The 19,176-nt window shown below is 40.6% G+C and overlaps 2 protein-coding genes across 2 annotated transcripts in view; one reads left to right on the forward strand and one right to left on the reverse strand.

Annotated features, from left to right (window-relative positions):
- T265_14379 (hypothetical protein) overlaps nucleotides 1-12,799 on the forward strand; it is a gene marked incomplete at both ends in the record, with an annotated part of 29,615 nt that extends 16,816 nt beyond the window's left edge. The window contains 4 exons of the mRNA XM_009173384.1: nucleotides 3,996-4,128; nucleotides 4,399-4,517; nucleotides 12,054-12,169; nucleotides 12,601-12,799. Of these exons, the coding sequence (XP_009171648.1) occupies nucleotides 3,996-4,128; nucleotides 4,399-4,517; nucleotides 12,054-12,169; nucleotides 12,601-12,799 (567 nt within the window). The remainder of the gene's footprint in view (nucleotides 1-3,995; nucleotides 4,129-4,398; nucleotides 4,518-12,053; nucleotides 12,170-12,600) is intronic.
- Nucleotides 1-19,176, reverse strand: part of T265_07770 (hypothetical protein) — a gene marked incomplete at both ends in the record, with an annotated part of 46,201 nt that overhangs the window by 626 nt on the left and 26,399 nt on the right. The gene's annotated exons all lie outside the window — the stretch shown is intronic.

The following is a 19,176-nucleotide window of genomic DNA, read 5'->3' on the forward strand; positions in this document are numbered from 1 at the left end:
TCCTTAAGTTGTTTGTCTGGCTTCCGCTCGGCGCCGCCTAATGTTGGTGAAATTTCTGCATTGTATGTATTCATTTTAAAGTTGAACTAGTAAAGTGAATGGATAATTAAGGCAGGAAGACCGCATGCATCCACTTGCACAGCAATCTCCACATTCATCAGACAGTACGCATATCAAACAAAGTTGCCTACTTCATATGTATCCCTTTAGTGATTAAAACACATCAATACTTGCAGCTAGAATTCTCGCTTATCAGACCGAGCTTTTATTCGTAATCTAACGTCATCAATTAATTCAGGCTTCATCACCGCAGATTCTGCGGTTTGTCACTTCGGGATTAGTCCCCTGAGAGTTATGTAATTAGTGCACCCGGTCACATAGCGTTAACCTCTGGTTTCGGAATCAAATTTTGATACGTAACTCAATGGCAAACTGAATTTGTAGGAATTAACTGTGCCGTAAAAATTTCGCATTCAAATATGACTGTCTAATAATATTAGGCAAACCAATCAACAGATTATTATGGTGCGCGAGTTTCGTCGCCTGGAATTCGTGTCTGCTAAGAAAAGTAACCATCGGGCATTCTCGAGATGCAAGTGTCACGCAAAAACGCAATAAAACTTTACCTTTCTCATATTATAGTTTATTCTGCATTCTTAAAACTCAAAACCAAACCGCAATAGCGAAATTGCCAAAACTTTAGCGAGTTTCAGTGAGTAACCCCTGGAAAACTGGTAAGCAGTAAAAATACATGGGATTTTCGAACCTTTCTCCCCCTAAGGACTATCTCCACTAAAACGAGTTTCGTCCTTCACCAGCTAATTGTTAGTCTAGCTGATTACACTGAGGTAAATTTCTGCCACGACCGGTGTTTTTTCAACATTCGAGTTTCGTTAGACCAGATCTGAAAACTTACCAACTAAGAAAGGTTGAGGCCAAACGGCGTTCCGTGAAATTTTTCTGGGTGAGGCACACGTCGTTTTCCTTACAGTTTGTTTCGCTCAATTGTTCGCCTTTAAACTGGGATTAATGAAGTGTATGAACACATACATGTAAGATATATTCTGATGAAATAGTGCATAAATGTCCAGCTGGAACGTCTGACAATATACATTTGCATACATATAATTCACGTCAATCAACATCACACTTAAATAAAATCAGCTGTAGGCCGGCTAAATTAGCTATTGAAATCATAAAAGTTTATCTTCCTTCAAAATGGAAAGTATACAATAGCCTGACGACAGCATCATATTATACGATGTTAAAAACCACTCATTGTTCATGTTTTAAGGATGAAGATTACTATGATGAATGAACTGATTGTAAGAAGCTCCTTAGAATCAGCCACATCCCTCAGAGATAAAGTAACAATTAGAAAACATATTAGTTATTAATCACGTGACTTTTTATGTTTGCCGAGCTCAGCAACTGATATGACGGACCCGTATACAAACCGGGACGAAAATGCTGACACAACCAGCAAATTACCATTGTATTTGAAGAAGAAATTTTGTCTTAACTTCCGAGGAGAAAAAGTGAAATTGACGTCCCATACCGTGTTGGAACACGCATTCCAATTAGATTAATAAGGACAAATTTGTAAATGTTTGGAAAAATAATGCCCCAACTGTTTCTTCATTTTTCCTTCAAAATACTTGAAACAGGAAACCGTACAAAACGCAATGTCTATCATGCCGTCCTACCTCGAAGAGGATCAGATTCAAAAAAACATCATTCCGAAATTGCGTGAGATGTTCAGTCAAACGGCGAGCGATTCAAAGGTAAGCCAAATTCAAAAAACGCTACAAAACTATTTGATTCATTTTTTCCCCAACTACGTGCACTCCGTGTGTGCGAATTCAGGTGACAAACGGCTTGTACGACCTTTTGTTCGGGATTTTTCAAAATACTGATTTTCCTATTGACAATAATGCACTCGCGGACATTTTGGCCCAGGTTTTCCTGCAAGCGGGAGCCTTTAGGGCACATAAGCGGATGAGTAAAATTTGTTTTGTTTGAGGGTTTTGTGTTTTTATTTGTTTTTGTTATCCTTATTAAGTACCCGCACCAGATTATGCCTGGAAACAGGCTGAAGCTTCGCAGCGACTTAAAAACGAAACACACCCAACGGAGAGACAACTTCCGCAAGAATTTCAATTAAAGGATACAAATTCCTTGAAACCAAAGAGAAATCTTAGTGTTCACTAACATGACTCACTTCGCGAAATGGAAACAGAGCAATCGAAAATTTGCCTGTCAGCCGTGTCAGCAGATTCCTCGTTTCAAAACGCTGCTCCTTCATTAACCTACCAACAGATCAATCTTGGCTAGACCTAACTAACATTAACCAAGTGAGACCAAGAACGCTGCAACGAAAACGCTTTGGCATATTTAGCGATTTATGTGTGAATTTAATATTATAGAGGTATATCATAGGTTTCACTTCTTAAGAATCGTCGTCTCTGTTCTTTGAACTTGACACACTGATTGTGAATGTTCTTCCACTGGGATTCTTGTCTGAGTTTGACCGATCAGAAAACTGTTTGTGGGGATAAAGATAAAACGCTACACATCTGTATTACTGGTCTAGTAGACTGCATTAGTTCGTCTCATTCGTGAATAAGTTCAAAAAATAAACCTCATGTAATCACCCCGAATTCAGAAGATTCCACGAAAAACCCAAGGAATATTTTGTAACCAACCGACAATATGAGTTGATTACCTTGACTTCGTGAGTTGATAACTTGATATTTTTTAGATCTCAACGAAGATGGTGACTATTTTTCTTTAGAAAGCAATATAACAGCTTTGGAAACCTTTTTACAAACTTGAATTCAATGTAAACGTACCCAAGTGCATACAAATTCTTAGTCGTGAATACTATTCCTCGAGTGCACTGAATTACGGATTCTGCTAAACTCACGAAATATTTCAAATTTCTGTAAGATTCGGGAGATTACGATGAACTTCACAGAGCTTCCATTCACCCTCACGCTTACCTGCGGTTAGACCGACACCTGGAGGGAAATCTACATCTTAATAAATGGGCAACCGGAACAAACAACGGAGGCACGAAAACCTCTTATCGTGCCTGTTAGACCCAGGCAGATAACACGATAACAGATAACACCATTCGCGCCTCCTGGAAAGTGCTACAGTACTATGTATGGCGTGCAGTTTGAAGTGTGACGGTAAGAGGCACGCGTGGTGTCGCTGCCTGAGGCCAAATTTGCGTGCTGCTTTACGTTCAATGGCGCATGACTTGGTCAATGTAGGGCGCACACGTCAGATGTATGAGCGAACAAAGGATCGCAAGCTCATCAGAGCTTCGGTAACCAGCTGACTCGTAGGCATATATTTGGTCGCCGGATGTTGCACTTCCGTTTCTGGATTAGAATCACATTTCACCACGGAGAGACCAAGTTATAGCAGCCAGAACTAAATGTGTGAACAGAGAAGACAAAAAAATGCGAGTCTTAAGGATCTAGCTGTTCTTCTTTTATCGGAGTCTGCATGGAGAGGACACTAACAGCAGTAGGTAGAAGACAACGAAACATTCTGGCTACTCATCAGTAGCCTGCGGTGAAATGAGCTGAAAATGTTGGTCATTGTAAGGAACGAACAGTATCTGAACAGTCTCTAAAAGGGGAGGATCAGCCAAGATTAGACTGAGTCGACCGTTAAAACCGAATTGCTGTGCAAATGCGTGCATATAACGTGTACCTAACAAGATATTTGATGGACTTTTTTTAAAATAATCCTAACCCGTTATTAGGATAGTGCGAAAAACCGTTGCGTGTTCATTCACCGCTGGTTATATATAAACAACCTAAAGTGGTGAAGCCAGCGACCCTAATCATTTCAATATATTTTTAAACTCATGGTGCGAAATTTCCCGCCTCATTTGCTCTTCCGCAAAATTTATAGTACCATCCAACCGTGAATTTTTTCGCATGCATTTTTACAAAAATACTCTAATCGCTTGATTTCAGTTAAAGCTATGCGTTCTTGAGTGCATCGAACGACTTCTACCTTCACTGAGCAGTCCAGGCGTTGCTCAAGAAATTGTTGCGTTCCTCAGTACTGTGCGCACAACAGATTCATCAATGCTGAGTTGTATTTTGGGTAAGTGGTAGAGTGATTCTTTTCTCCATTTTAAAACGTTGTGTGTTGCTTTTCGGAGGGTCACTGGGGTTGATAGCTGGCTAGCAAATGTTTCAACCCGAACCCAAGGACGTACTCACCATATCTTTTCGCGTAGCACAAAGATGTTTGCAAGCTAATCGCCAAGCTCGTAGAACGGATCAACTACTATCTATCCAACTGATGGTTTTTGTGCTATGAGTATTCCTGTTCCTCTTTCTGAACCATGTTGAGTGCACCTTTTCATTGTAGCAATCAACAGACACCTGCTGTCTGAACGAAAATTTGGCATAACTTGTTCAACAATTGCTGGCAAGCTTCTCCCTCCTCTTCTGGATGCTCTTACTTCTCCGTTGCTGGGTCTGAATGACGTGAGTATTTTTCTGAAGTAATAACCTATTCTACGGAATTCGGACATTTCATGCTTAGATTATTACAAATACACGCCTACCAAAGAAAAGATCCGTTTCGACAGTTAAAGAAGAATCTCTTGTGATTCTTTACAGTGTACCTGCGAAGTGAAGAGCCACTGGCCTACATTTTGCCTAGTCCAGTATTTCTACAGGAGTATGCGACTTGAAATCATATCAAGTTCTATGCTTCTAATTAAAACAGAGCTTATTTACGTGAAAATTGTACGCTACTAGTACGGAGCTGTAGGTCTCTGATTTATTAAACTTTCATTGAACATTTCGTTCACGTGTCATACAAGTTCACCGTGTTTAAATCAGTAACTGGGCCAACGCTTCATTGCTTCAATTGGTTTACTGTGGATTAACTGGACTTCACAGGATAACACACGTAATGCTGTTTGGATCTCATCCATTTCTGTATCCCAAGTACAGAATATCCCAGATAGGGAATATCTAATAACCAAAAAGTACAAATATCATTTATACTCTGGAAATACAATGTGACGCACTGTTTTTCTACGTCTAGTTATCTCAAACCATTGTGCACTCGTAATATCACTGATTTATGTATAGTGACTCCGTTTGCCAGCCAAGTGATTTGGTTGCAAAGGACGTATTAAAACATCTTCAGTTATTTCATTCTAATTATCAACTATCCTTGTACATTTCCGCTAACTTCTAACAGTTCTGTTAAAAAGAAAATTTGACGGTAATCCACGCCATCGCTTTTTACTTAAAGCTTTTTGTCTTAGTGATACGATTATTTTTGCTCCACACGAGACAACTGAAAGTCCTTCCAAATCCCTCAGATACTGCAGAAGTTTCCTTTAGCCTCGATTTATTGTTCCAGCAAGTTTATTCCTCTCGAGAACATGTTCAACCGGTGACAAACTTACGCGACTAAAACCTCCCATGGGTCATTTCACCCGCCTGCATTTTTCATGAGTAAACAATATGGTCGGACTACGCCAAACCAAATTGATTGTTCAATTGGTCACATGGGAATGGTAAAATACAGACGTCTACAGGTCGGCTGGAGTTTGCACTTGCCAGAAACACTGAGTAAATAAGACAACCGTATCTGTCCTGGTGTGATCATCTCAACCCAAACTGACTTGGGCGACAACGAAGTTCACTCGCGATTGAAAGCACTAATATTTAAAACCTATCCTTTTAAAAACCATCACGATTATTGTGAACTTGGACTCAACTGTTAGTGTCGATTGAATATCCTTGGGTTCAACAGCACTCCACTTTCAATAAACTGAAACATGCTTATACACTACTTAAAAGCTTGCTGAAAAATATTCGACAGCCCACGACCGGTTTCGCCCTTCTTGGGGCCCATCAGGTAGGCTCAGTTCCCGAGTTTCCGTCAACCTTATTTCTTAGTTGGACCCAAATTTCAGCACATTCAGTTGCTTAAAAAAGCCATAAACAAGAGATTCAGCTGGATTCTAGGTGAGTCTCCCGCAAAACCTAATTTGTTTGCAAATGAGTGCATTTCACTGGAATATGTTTTCTTACCTTGTGTTGAGTCAAGTTAAGTGACATAAACCAAATAACTAACAACCACCTAATCTACCAGACAAAGTATATGATCCAATGAATGTTCTGAAAGTCAGTGTGTACGAATATTGGGGAGATTGTTTTGTCAAAATGAGGGAAAGTCAAAACGGATTAACAATGCGCACTAATGACAGACTAATTAACTAACAATCCCTGAATGTATTTTTATTTGTTGCGAATATATTCACGGTCATAAAGAGTAGATTTCCTTTTAAAGGAAATTATCACGCTGGGGGACTATTTAAGCAGGTCCTTTGGATGGTTCTTCTTTAAGGAACCACATTTGGTTGGGTTATTTGCCTGAACAAGAAAAAGTACTCTTTTAAGAAAAAAATAGTTTACCTCAGAAATCCTGAAACATCGCTTCAGTCAACTCAAATGGATTTTGCTAAGACTAACAAAAGTAATGGAGATACCCAGGCAGAAATTTTTTTTTAATTCAACAAGCAGCTCAACTGCATAAATAGGGTTAGGGTTTTAGTCCACCCAGACTTGCATCAGCACTTAGGTGTCAAGCGCATACCAGTGAGGCAGAATCATCTACATAATATAATATTCTTTGCAGTATGGTAGCGTCAGGTCCAATTAGAGACATAGCGTCTACGTACTCAATATCTGTGAGCGAATGCCCCAGAAGCACTTCGACGGCATAGACCTTAGAGGCTGGTGGTGGGTCTTCCATTATCTTGCAGATAACGAAGTTGGAATTAAAAGCGTAAGAGGACTACTTTTCCTGACACTAGTTGATGTGGTGAACTCCGGTGACAGCTTTCCCTAAACCTAGATCTCCACACTTCCGCCGGATTTGGCCTAAGTGCCTTCAGGAGGGTTAGGAATTCATGGAAAGCACCTTTGCTCAACAAACTCCACCATATTGCCTGACGGCCCACAGAGTCAAACGCAGCTTCTAAATCAAGAAAGACAAACAATGCTGGTTGCTGGAAACAGTGTCGCTATTCCAGAATCTGTGGGATGGTGAATATATGGTCGAGGATTTAGAGTGGGACACAGCTTGGTTTTCATGGATCTGGCTCTCATTGGGTTCAGTCAACCTTCGAATGAAAAGACAAGAAGGTTTGTTTGAAGCCACAGCTACCAGGCTGGTGCACAGCGCCTGCGCACCTTTTCTGAAGAAAGGAACGATTGTTGCACTGCCCTATTCCACAGTCATTTTCTCTTCACTCCACACTGCATCAGTTAGATTGAACAAATACAATTCTCCACCGTTTTTGAAAATGGCTGAATAGAGACCGTAAGATTTTCGCGCCTTCTCATGTTTAAGTGCGGATTTCTCATATTTCATTTCTTCGGATGGGGGCTGAAATTTATATTCCACTCACCCGTATGAACTTCCCCGGATGTTCTGTTGCAGGAGGCTAGAAAGACTGCGTTTATTTTACCTTTCCAGACGGCCCTTTTGCAAGCGAATTGATGAACCTTCCTTTCCGCTTTTCGTTTCACTAACCGTTGTTTCCCCAGGGCAAGTGGGTGGTACCAGTTGATATAACGTGCATCTGTTTCCGGTAGCAAAAGCTTTCTCCATGTCCTGGGCTTTTTATCTAACGAACATCACAGTCTTTCCTTAGGCTTTTCAGTATCTTCCCTTTAAGAGGTCCCCGTACATCTTCGTACTCGCTGCCTTCTGGCACGGATATCTTAGTATCCATCATGCTGAAAGTTCCTAGCGGTGGGAAACAGTTGATGACCATCGCACAAATGCAGGAGTCTGTGAGTTGGTCACTGACTTAAAATCGATTGCCCAGATGTGATTTCAAGGCGCTCAGTCGACCGACTTAGGCATTCATGCTGTTCGCAAGAATCATATGCTGACGCTTCGTGCTCAACGAGGGAGCCATGATAAGCCTCGATAGAAGGTATCCTTCTCAGCATCAGATCTGCGGTCCATCAAAGCATATATGGACACTACAGACGGGCATCGTTTTTTTTTCGACAGGCACTGAGCTTTACTCCGCTGAATATCAGGACGCCGCAAATAAAAATATTCACTGGAACCCATTCCAGCAGAGCGCATTCAGCTCTCGGGCTGAGTGAAAATCTTATGCCATACATTCCAAGATTCAGCACCTCTGGTTAACCGGAGACACCGAGAGAGAAATGTGGAAAGCTTATTTCATTTTGAGATGTATGACAACGCTTGTGTCTTGTGTAACTGTTTGAGAGACAGAATAAGTCAATTTTAAGGGATTATACGGTTTCTGTGGCATCATCTGTTTTCTATTTTGACAAAGAGTATTGAAGTTAAGAGCTCATAAGTAAAACCGATCTCGTGGGTTTAGCATGATGTTATTTTTTCTTGTAAATGAGCATCTGGGTGCATAAGGCACATCTGTCGGATAACTGACGGCGGAAGATCTTAGCAACGCTTCTTCTTGTGGTGCGAAGGGGTGGCGAAGAACACTGATGAGCAAAGCACTGTGCGGGAAACGGATACTATCCGGCTGCACATGGCGGTGGGACGATTTTGTGTTTTGTTCGGGGACTCTGCCCCCAGCTTCTTACTCAAAAGTCTAACCCTTAAAGCGGCAAACAATAAGACCTTTTGAGAACCCAGCCTGGAGCTGATGACTCGATAGTATGACCTGTTCGGCTGCAGGTGGCTAACCTATCTCGACGGCGCAAAGAATAAGACATTACTGTCTCACTCTTGACGAGGCTGCGTGCGGCAGATGCCCTTCAAATAGCCGCAGACCCTTGGGCTCAAACTTATTGAATAGCTGTCGTGATCAGTTGATAGACCCTCATAGTGTGTGGTTTTTAAGTCCGAGCTTTTCTAATCCGTCACTCCGTGCAGAAAGACAGCGTCGCTGCTTCAAAGAGTATGAACATGCTGGTCGTCTGGGGAAAACGCCTTATTGTCTTCACACTCGCGTCGCAGAGGACAGTTCGACTATCTCCTCAAACCACCTCCTGGCATGATTACCCGTGCTATAAATGTCAATGCTTTTGGTCTGACAGCTCCCCCTTTGCCTTAATGAAATTGCTCCAACTTGAAACCGGAGTATACTTGCAACACGCAAGCCTAACCACCATGTCAAGATGGCAGCTCCGATTGGGGAACAGAACAAAATATTCATTTGGGGTTCCAGACGCTTTTCAAAATCTCTACAAAACCTCGTTCAAAAACACCTTATTCTTTTCGAAAAAAAAAGAATTCTTTAAGCCTTCTCTACCACAGGCAGGCACTTGAATTCCCAGAGTTAACACAGTTTAACACAGTCGAAGGGGACTTTCGTAATCACACTATGATTCGCTTCCGCCACTTAACTCCTAATTAGGAAAGCTCGTGAATACGGATTTTAGCATGTTCAGCACTTTGTCTGCATCTACAGCAGTATGCTTTTTGGTTGTAATTTATACTAGCCACTCACGCAAACGCACATACACACTAAGCTTTCACAGAAAACAAGTCAGTTTACCTCTAAGAATCGTGTTACAGACAAAGTTATTCCACACTAGATATCCGACCAGCGGTAAGAAGGCTGCAATATTATGTATGAATTGTGACTAAAGATTGTCGGGATTCTGTCGATCAATGAGCCGGATGTCGTACGCACATACCTTAGTTTCTTGTTCAAAAACCTGTTTAAATAAATCTCTATTCTGACTGCATGATGATCGCACCCCAACTCCCCAAGTATCGCACAAATCACTTGAGATCTCACGAAAATCTTGAACCAGCGCTATCGATTTTGGGTCAGTTGTACCTATTACATAATTAATATGACGTTTGTCTCTTAAAGAGCGTTAGCAATCTACTATGATACGGAAAGAAAAATGGTGCTTTTTCATGTTATGTTGATAGCTATAACAATTATGGGATTTCTATGATCATGAAGAAAATTTTCTGTCTTTCTAAGTTCACTATTCAGTTTGAAACCGTAGTGTTCATGAAGAAAAAAATTTCCGTTCACGATCAAAGTTTCGTATCACTTCATCTCTATTGGCAAGTCGTGACATGTTATGAATACATGGTTGTGCACATAATCTGCTACAAACTAAGTTCCTTTAGCGACCAAATCGTGTAAATAAAAGGTTCATCATGTGCCGTTTACATCATGGCCACATTTGCTGGCCAGATGCTGCGTAAATGAAACCGATAACAAAACTGTCATTTGATTGGAATAAAACGCAGCACCAACGTGCACGTCAAGAAGTGAATAATTATGTGAGCTGCATAGTTGTTCGCCCTTTGCCAAAATATTGAGTTCTGCAACTGTTCCTCTCCTACGGACTGGTGGAAGTAGCTGTGACGCTGCAAAGGCTGACTGCGTATGGATGACGGATTTACAGTAAGGATTCGGTTTGGCTACCCTATGATTGACAAGTTGGCGGCAGCCTATGAGTACTTATTATTTTCATTGTTGTCTTTGCCAGCTCCGAAAAAGAGTTGTTTTATTCTTTTTTTAGAAAGTATGCGGCTGAATCTGATAGTGCGGAAGATTGATTTTAAGTCTGATTTAAGATTATTCTCGTACCCTTCGGTAGCCGTACATGATAACATTAGTGATGATTGTGAGTGAAACTGGTGCTTTTTGTCCTGCATTTTGTCATTCACCCAGTCTCTTACGCTTCAGTAGTTGCACCGAAAGACTCCTGCAACTTCAATATCCGGATACCTAAGAATCGGTAAATTTGGACTCTAGCAAGAATGTTTTTGCCTCTAGAACCACAGATCCTCTCGTTTAGGGATTCGAACTTGTCACAGTCTGAGAAGGCACAGTAACTTTAGCCAACAAGATCCTGAATGAGGTAGCTCATACTCGGTATAGTGATTATTTATTACATATCTTGCGGAATGGTCCCTATGGTGACATCCTAAATGGGCCTGACAGGGTAATAGGGTATGCGATCTCGATGTGCCCCACAATGGGGCAAATGGAGTGAGGCTTGGAGGATGAGCCTACTGATTCTGGTTTAACTTATTCGATACAAAAGGTAGAGCCATAACACAAGCTGGAGGAATTTTTTTTCCGCTAGCTCAAGCCCACAGACCACAAACGCACGGGCTTGCTTATACTGGATCAATGGAAAGAACAACGTAGACCCGCCGAGTTGTGTACCGTCGTACAAACTTATGATAGAACTGGACTAGTTAAATACAAATACTTAAGATTCACAGAATGCGGGGAATCACTTTGAATAATCCTGAACCAATTAGTTGAAAATTCTCAACCAAAATCCCCTTTAACCCCCCAAGAAGCCCCCACCCTTCAGTGAAACTTGATTCCCAGGTCATTTTTCGCCTTATAAAAATTCCGTGTTTAGTAATCTATCTGCATAAGTTATCCCGTCTACCGGAATGCTTCTTCATTTGCTTACAAGAGTTCGTCCACTGTTATACGCTGCCTACTGAATTTTCAGTGGCCACGCATAGCTAAACCTAGCTATATGGAACCCAAGATGTTTGTCATGTAAAGCCAGGCGGTGGGTTTCTCCCAAGATTCAAGATCCCGGTTGATGGAGCTGCGATTCTTGACAGATTCTGGAATGTTTAGATGGCGCGCACAAACAAATATATCCTGAAACAAAGTGCCGAGTAACACGCCAATTATAAGATTGTTAAATGCTCTCTAATAGATCTCTCCTAGTTTCACCCATCTCCAATCTCATCAGGTAGATGCATCCCCGAGCTCTCATCAAACCAATATTATACCTGATCAAATTACACAAAACCGAAAAATAGAACTCATGTGGTGTCAACAGTCAATACGACCAGAGCTCTAAGCGGTTACTTCCTGACTGTATGCCCGTCTAAAAATCTCAAGAACAGCAAGGTATCTTGACGTATTTTCACGCAGATTTTGACGCTTCCCATTAGGTACCCAGTTTCTATCTCATTCTAGCCAAATTCAAACAAATTTTTCGTATTTTTATACGTTATATTTTCCGTCATCTTCCTTACAGTTTCGTCTTTTGATGGATGTTCTGCGCTTTATGTTGGACACAATCGATCGACAACGAACCTGTGAACTCATCTTGCGCGAACGAAAGTCTCAAGGTGGCAGCTGCAGCAACATCAGGTGCGTTTCCGCTTTCTTTTATCTCCTTGTTCTTATGAGTTTTCTCGGTTGTACGCTTGGTGTCTCTTTGGATTGAATAACAGCCACGCGACATTAAAAACAACTTTAGCCGTAACAGCTGAAACAACCGATAAAATCATCGACTTGCCAGTGTTGTATGATGAAAAAGATGTTTTAGTCACGGGACATTAACAAGGATTCCCATGACAATAGCATTTTCATTTGAATAACGAACAAGTCGATTGAATTTTTTTACTGCGGATATTAGAGATGTAGGTTTGAATTCAATGGAGATCATGTAACTAATTCAAGAAATAATGTGTAAAACAGGAATATGGTCGGTCAGTTTGGAAATATTTGCTACACTATCGATGTGAAATTCCAGTCAAACACAATTTTCTTGACTCTTCAGGCGGAAAGTTTTCAACTAGTTCCTCATACTACTTACTGCGGAAGCGGAATATGTGTTATATTACCCATTTCCAGTTTTTTTCATTATCCTGCTTTTATAGCACCCCTACAGGCCTGGGACGTAACTTGCCTTTGATTTCTATGCAAAAACCAACGGTGGACGCTGATTTCATGGGCTCAGACATAGATGATGCAAGATTTTCCAGAACAAGTCTATCCGGTATGTTGTCTTCAGCAGAAATCACAGTAACTTGTAATATTTACAAAAATAAGAATTTTATTTGCAGGGAAGGTTGACCATCGTCCAGATTCAAAATCATTCCAAACTGTTATTTTGGAAAGATGAAAAACGTAGAAAAAACATGACCCCCGGAAGTCGTATGTTGTACATCCTGAGGGCACCTATTGATCTGAATGTAATCTAATAAATGGAATAACCTTTTTTGCAATATTTTTTCGAAAAGTTCCAAGCGCTAGCACTTGCTCCCAAGTCGCAGGAAAATGTTACCTTTGAAGGATCCACATACCAACCCAGATAATACCACTCGAATCAAAGTCAGATTAATTCCCTCCGACATCCCTCAGTGTGACACTGAAAAAGCAGAGTCATTTATTAACGTGGCTCAGGGAAACCACACGAACTCACTGGTATCAGGTATCGTTGCTTAAGAAACATTATAACATTTGATAGAAATGAACAGTATAGTCTTCTGTATGCTGACCAGCGCCATTTCATGATTTTTTCTCTTCATCAAGGTACTATAGATTGAGCAAATAGTAGCTCCACATCTATTTGGAATCTGACATCTGAGTAATCGTGGTTACTGAATTAGGCGCTCATTGAAGGGCATTCGTTCGCACTGGAGGGTACTAACTGGTCAAACATTGTACAAAATGGTTGCAATTCTAATAGAAATACATGCGAGCATACGGAAATGTGCAAGAGTGCTCGATGCTCCGACGCGTAATAAGCCCACCATGCGTTTGCGTATCAGTCAATGAAGTATGTTTATGTTCTCATTTGGTATACTTGGATACTTAATCAAATTTGCAACTGTCTGTTCAAAATTGATGTATGGCACAGCCTCTCAGTACCCACCGGACGCATTTTTTCTGTCCTAACTTCTTCCTATTCAAGATCATCGACATAGTACCGGTGGTGAAAGCAACAACACACGTAACTGGTTACGGAACAACCTACAACTGCAACGACTACGAGCATCAGGAAATCGATCCGAAAGCGTTCTATACGGGCTAAAGCAACGGAACTGTGAGTGTATCCGCATTATTCTTATGGTATTCAGCAACTTCTCAGCTCGAGATAGCTCTAAGTCAAATTTTATTCAAAAAGATTTACAAAAATTTCTGAATTCATTTACACAAAAAACTTGAAACCATTCGTGTTATTATTTTTCCCTAAAAATGCTGCATGTTGATAAACGTAAATGCACCCCATGGGTGCTCCTTATATGTATCGCACAGTGCAGGCTACCTCAGCTTTCCAGGACGGATCGTGGTACGCTATAGTTAGTCAGTATGTTTGTATTTGTCTGTCAAACGTTTTTTGGCTTGCGATTTCCTAATACATGTGCCTTTCAAAAGAATCAACACAACTAACAATTTTATTTGATTTTGTTAGTAGATTAATCTTTCGAAGAGGAACTCTGTTGATCAAACGATAGATGCGCAACGCAAATGCCTTGAATTTTGTTCAAAGTTGAATGATACGATAAAGGTAGTATGATAATAGTGTGGTTTTCCCTCTTTATTGAGCCTTGATATGCACCATATTTACCTGGTTGACAGTTTCCTCCCTGTTTGTCCCATGTTGTATTTTTCACAATCGTTGCATTGAATTGTGTAGATTACATATGTCTTTTCCATCGCATTAAGTGTCCCCTTTGGTTTTGATAGTACTCTTCACAGCGTGTCAGTCGGTCTGTGGGCCACTTTTATGGCATGCTGTCGTAGTATCCTGGCGGTCATCTCCGATGATGATGATGATAATGATGATGGCTACATGCGGGTGATGCTAGGATGGAAGCGAATCTCAGTTGCTCCCAAATTATACATAAATCGACCTAACTAGTCAGTTTATTGTAATGAAGAAAATTCTGTGGTCAAACTATTCTCTCCATGATTGATTGTAAAAAATAATCCACTGAGTTTTCTGCATGAAAGTTCACAATTGGGCTAGGAAATTAGCCAAAATGCAGCTCCAGAACGTGCAAGTGAAAATGGTAGAGTTCAAAATACGCCCCCACTGGTTTGCACTGCAGGATACGAATAAGAGTTACGATGTCAAAAGACAAGCTGTTCGTTACTTTCTAAGCGGTTATCATTTGTCTGAAACGGGTCCAGTCACCACTTCACTCTATGGAAGTCAAGGTCACACAGACTAACAAAAACTGTGCACCCGGCATAACCGTTATGTAAGGGTGAACGAATCTTAAGCTTTTCACCTAGTCATCACCTTAGTTTCTAATTTCTAGTGGCATCGTGCCTCTCATATTATGTGTGCACAATTAATACAAAAATATAGTCTCCAAAAAAGAATTTTCTAAAACGAAGCTACCATTTGAAGAGCATCATTCCACGTAATATATGGTTCAGTGTGTTTCGCCTCCGAGAATAAGTTACCATCACCAGATATTTATTAGCTGTATCAAATGAAGAATAACGGCTCACACGAAAATTTCGGAAAAATTAATGAATAGGGGTAAATATAAAACTGTCTGACAGTCATAGAATAACTGATAGACTGGAAGTGTGGAATATGGTGGTTGATAATTTCGCCAAGCTTAAAATCATCTTAAATGGTTCAAAACTAATCTTGATAACAAATAACAAGTAATTGACAAAACAGTTTACGGGTACTTAACAATATCAATACACCTAAGGTATTACTTCCAGGCTAAAACATAACGGCAGCCTATCTTTTCATGACATCATTCAAGACTGAAGAATATAGACATTTTTATTACCGAGTTCTACAGGCTGCTCAAAAATCCTACAGATAATGGCGTAAACTGGGGCACACCGGCAAACAGACATTTTAATTGTGACAAACGGCTTTTAAAGTTTATCGAAAATTAGCACGAGAGAAGAGTTCTGAAGCCTTAATTCCAACCGCACCAGAAAATTCAACTTACCTTGGTCCTTCTTCCAAACGCGACGATGATGCATTCCTTGTTGAGCACCATTTGCGGTTTGTTATCTTCATTATTTAGCTCTTACTGGCCCTGACAGATATAACTGGAGCGAGGTGGCCAGTAATCCCACAACTGGAATAAGGACCCCTTCATGTACAAGTTATCGGGCAAATGGAAGTTATTTCTGTATTCCCAGTTCAGCCGGGGGACCTACGACCTTTCGCCGGCATTCTGGAAATCTTCCGTCGCGGTCCTTACATAGTCAAGTAAGCGTTAAAAGTTTTTCCATCTTATTCAGATCTCCAAAACTATCTGACTCTTTACCTCCCTATCAGGTTATAACTTGTAACTTCAGCTGAGCTACTTGAATATAGTTCTTGCACCACATAACAGTCACTCAGTATTTGAATGCGTCTGTACGAGAGGAAGCCGCATTTTTCCGCATATAAGGCCGTTTCGACCTTATGAAAAATGCTTCCATAAAGTCTTAAAGATTATGTGGTAGGAATCTGAAAAGAATTCGATTTCGATACATAAATTGCATAGTGTCGAATCAGGGTACTATAACAGGCCATCAGCGGCTCATGTGACAGGGTTTCAGCTGTCCTCACGGCACTGATAAAAAAGTGTGACCTGACAAAATTTCAACCGATGGGCTAATAAACTGTCTAACAAATATTATCATGAGATCTGAATTCGTCAAAACACGAGAAACAAAAGTTGGCAAAACGTACTACATTTGCAACATGAATCTGTGTCAAGAATCAGTAACGTCTTGCCAGTGTTCGTCTTAAAGCCGCAGTTGCTTTCTACACCAACAACCCCTTGACGATCAATAATTGTTTTATTTTTGCTGTAACCTCCAATTTTAACCCAAACCCAGTTCGATTATTTGGGTACGTGGCTTGCATCACTAGGGCAAATAAATATGTTCATTCTACCAAGAATTACATTTCCTTACCGATGACGCATGGAGAAATTTGTTGATGCTGAGAGCTCATCTTGAAGACACTTAGAATGCCCAAACGGCATACTTTCCTTATATTACTAACAGTCTGATCTTTAGCTGTTAATTAGGAATGTCCCAGGACCGTTCGGATTACCATCTTAGTGACAACGGAGTACCATGGAGTAGATCGTAAGTCGGAATCCAGTCATAAGAATAGTTCATTCAAAGCATGAATGTTGTGAATGCAAATGGATGAACCTAACAGATCTTTGCAAAATCAAATACTGCATTTTTGTACATGGATTTTTACGGCGACCTATCCAAATTCACTTTCCGTTGAATGGTTGATGCCAAAGGAGTTTTACAAGATGCGCCAAATAATCGAACAATCTCATGAGAGTCTCTCAACTATGACACAGTCTGTTAAAACTTTTCTCGTTCCCACGTTTAAAAGTGGGCTCCATGCAGTAGCGTGTGAAATCGATAAAAATTGATGAGAGCTGTTAAAAAGTCCAGGAGGCCAGTCAGAAATGTTTTCAACCATAAAAATAATTTTGTAAATAATCAGTCAGAAGTAGAACATGACCGATCGGTTCTATCCTTTTCATCATATCGAAAGGCATCTTCAAAGGCATCTTCCAAAGGCATCTTCAAATGATAATAAATTAGGACGCCATACCAAGTTGCTAAAGTGGCGTTTCTTTTCATGTGCTCACGTTTGTCTGCATGTCGGCTTTTCATCGCCTTCATTCTTTGATCATCATCTTGTGTGCACAACTTTCGCTTGGACGCCTAACTTGCAAAGTATAATGTCTAAGACAGATAGAAAACGGATGACGACAATGTACGGACGTACGTTGAACAGTGAACTCCCTTATGAATATCTACACGAGTTAGAAAGTTTCTCCAGACGACCGTTGGTATTTCACCTCAAAGCATGACTGCAACTACTTCTAGACGCAAAACATAGTGAGACAACCAAAACCGGCTGGATGGATTCAAACGTGGAAATAATAAAGAAACTCTATTTAACAGACTATCCCTTAACTTGTTAACATTCAGCTATTTGGCTTTTTAGGGTTTTGTTTGATAAGCAACGGTTTAAGCTTACTCAAAGTAATCAATACTTCATTTGCCGTGAGTATGATGGTGCACACAGGCGCTATCCTTACAGGATGTGGAATTCTTTACTTTATTTGGGTATCAGAGAATATGGTCAACTTGTACACGGCTGGATAGGGATGGTGATGTTTTCTATACGTTACACACTTCTCATAAGCTGACTGAAAATATCTGACCACCTATGACCGATTTTACTCTTCTTGGGGCTCATAAGGTGGGCACATTTCCCGAGATTCCCACAACTCTATGGTCAACTTGAACCCAGATTGCACATGGCTAGCGAAATGTTTCCTACCAACTCGTTATTCGCGAGAGACTTATCTGAATCCTAGCTGCAGCTATCGTTAATGATGTTCTCCAAATAAGTGTATTTTGCTAATGGCTCTTATAGTTTCGTCTTTAAAAGTACCTGAGTACATATATCGTGATTAAACTGTGGAATTTCGCTTGCGTTGTTTGAAGCTAACAGATAGATCCCTTCCGAAAGGGCTCGAGGTATAAACGTCCATAGATGATGATGAAGGGTTGATCTTAATTAACTAAATGAAAGTTTTCAGCCAGGTGCAAAGCGAAGGCACTTGAATTGGAGCCGCTGTCTCCAAAAATTAATGTCCCAGTGCTCTGTTAAGCATACGTCTTTTTATACGAGCAGCATACGATACTCGTTACAAGTAGGTAAAACGCTGAACATAAATTTAACGATGACATGTTATCATTTAGTTGCAGTCTGATTATTGTGGAGGGACTAAAACACAAATTGATTTTCAACCTCATAAATTTTGACTATGCATAATTCTTATGACTCCTATAGATCCGATTAACGACTGTTTCTCCCTCATAAGAAAAACCAGCGCAGACTCCCCCTTGCTTGCCTTGAAAACTGCCTGCTTTCCCTTCACAAATTCTAGGTTTCTGACCGCAAATAAACCTGCAATGTAGCTCCGCACAGCTGCTCGTTTTGAAACCCTTAGTACAATCATCATCAATCGAGCAGCATTTCATTGTCCTTTCAATGAGGATTTTCCCACAGTTTTGAGGCGCTACTGGAAACGTGTTTGCTGACCGGGACAACTGGTTTCATTATATATGTATGCTCATCGTTTCCCTGTCCTTACAATTAGTACGAATATCCAAAAAGACAAGAGACCCACTCAATCCATACTTGGTGAAGAAAACGGTGTTATGGTTGATGTAAGTGAGTGCATCACTGAAAGGGCGCATTCTTTTCGACAGTAAGTGGGTGAAAACTATAGGATATCCCAAAAGTTGAACAGACATACATAGTGAAAGCGCGGTTTTACAACATACAGTACGTTTCCAGCCTATCAAACATTATCAAGGGTAGTCTGAGAACATGTAAAGAGGACACTACT

The sequence above is a fragment of the Opisthorchis viverrini genome (genome assembly GCF_000715545.1).
Source record: "Opisthorchis viverrini unplaced genomic scaffold opera_v5_183, whole genome shotgun sequence".
Classification (NCBI taxonomy): Eukaryota; Metazoa; Platyhelminthes; class Trematoda; order Opisthorchiida; family Opisthorchiidae; genus Opisthorchis; species Opisthorchis viverrini.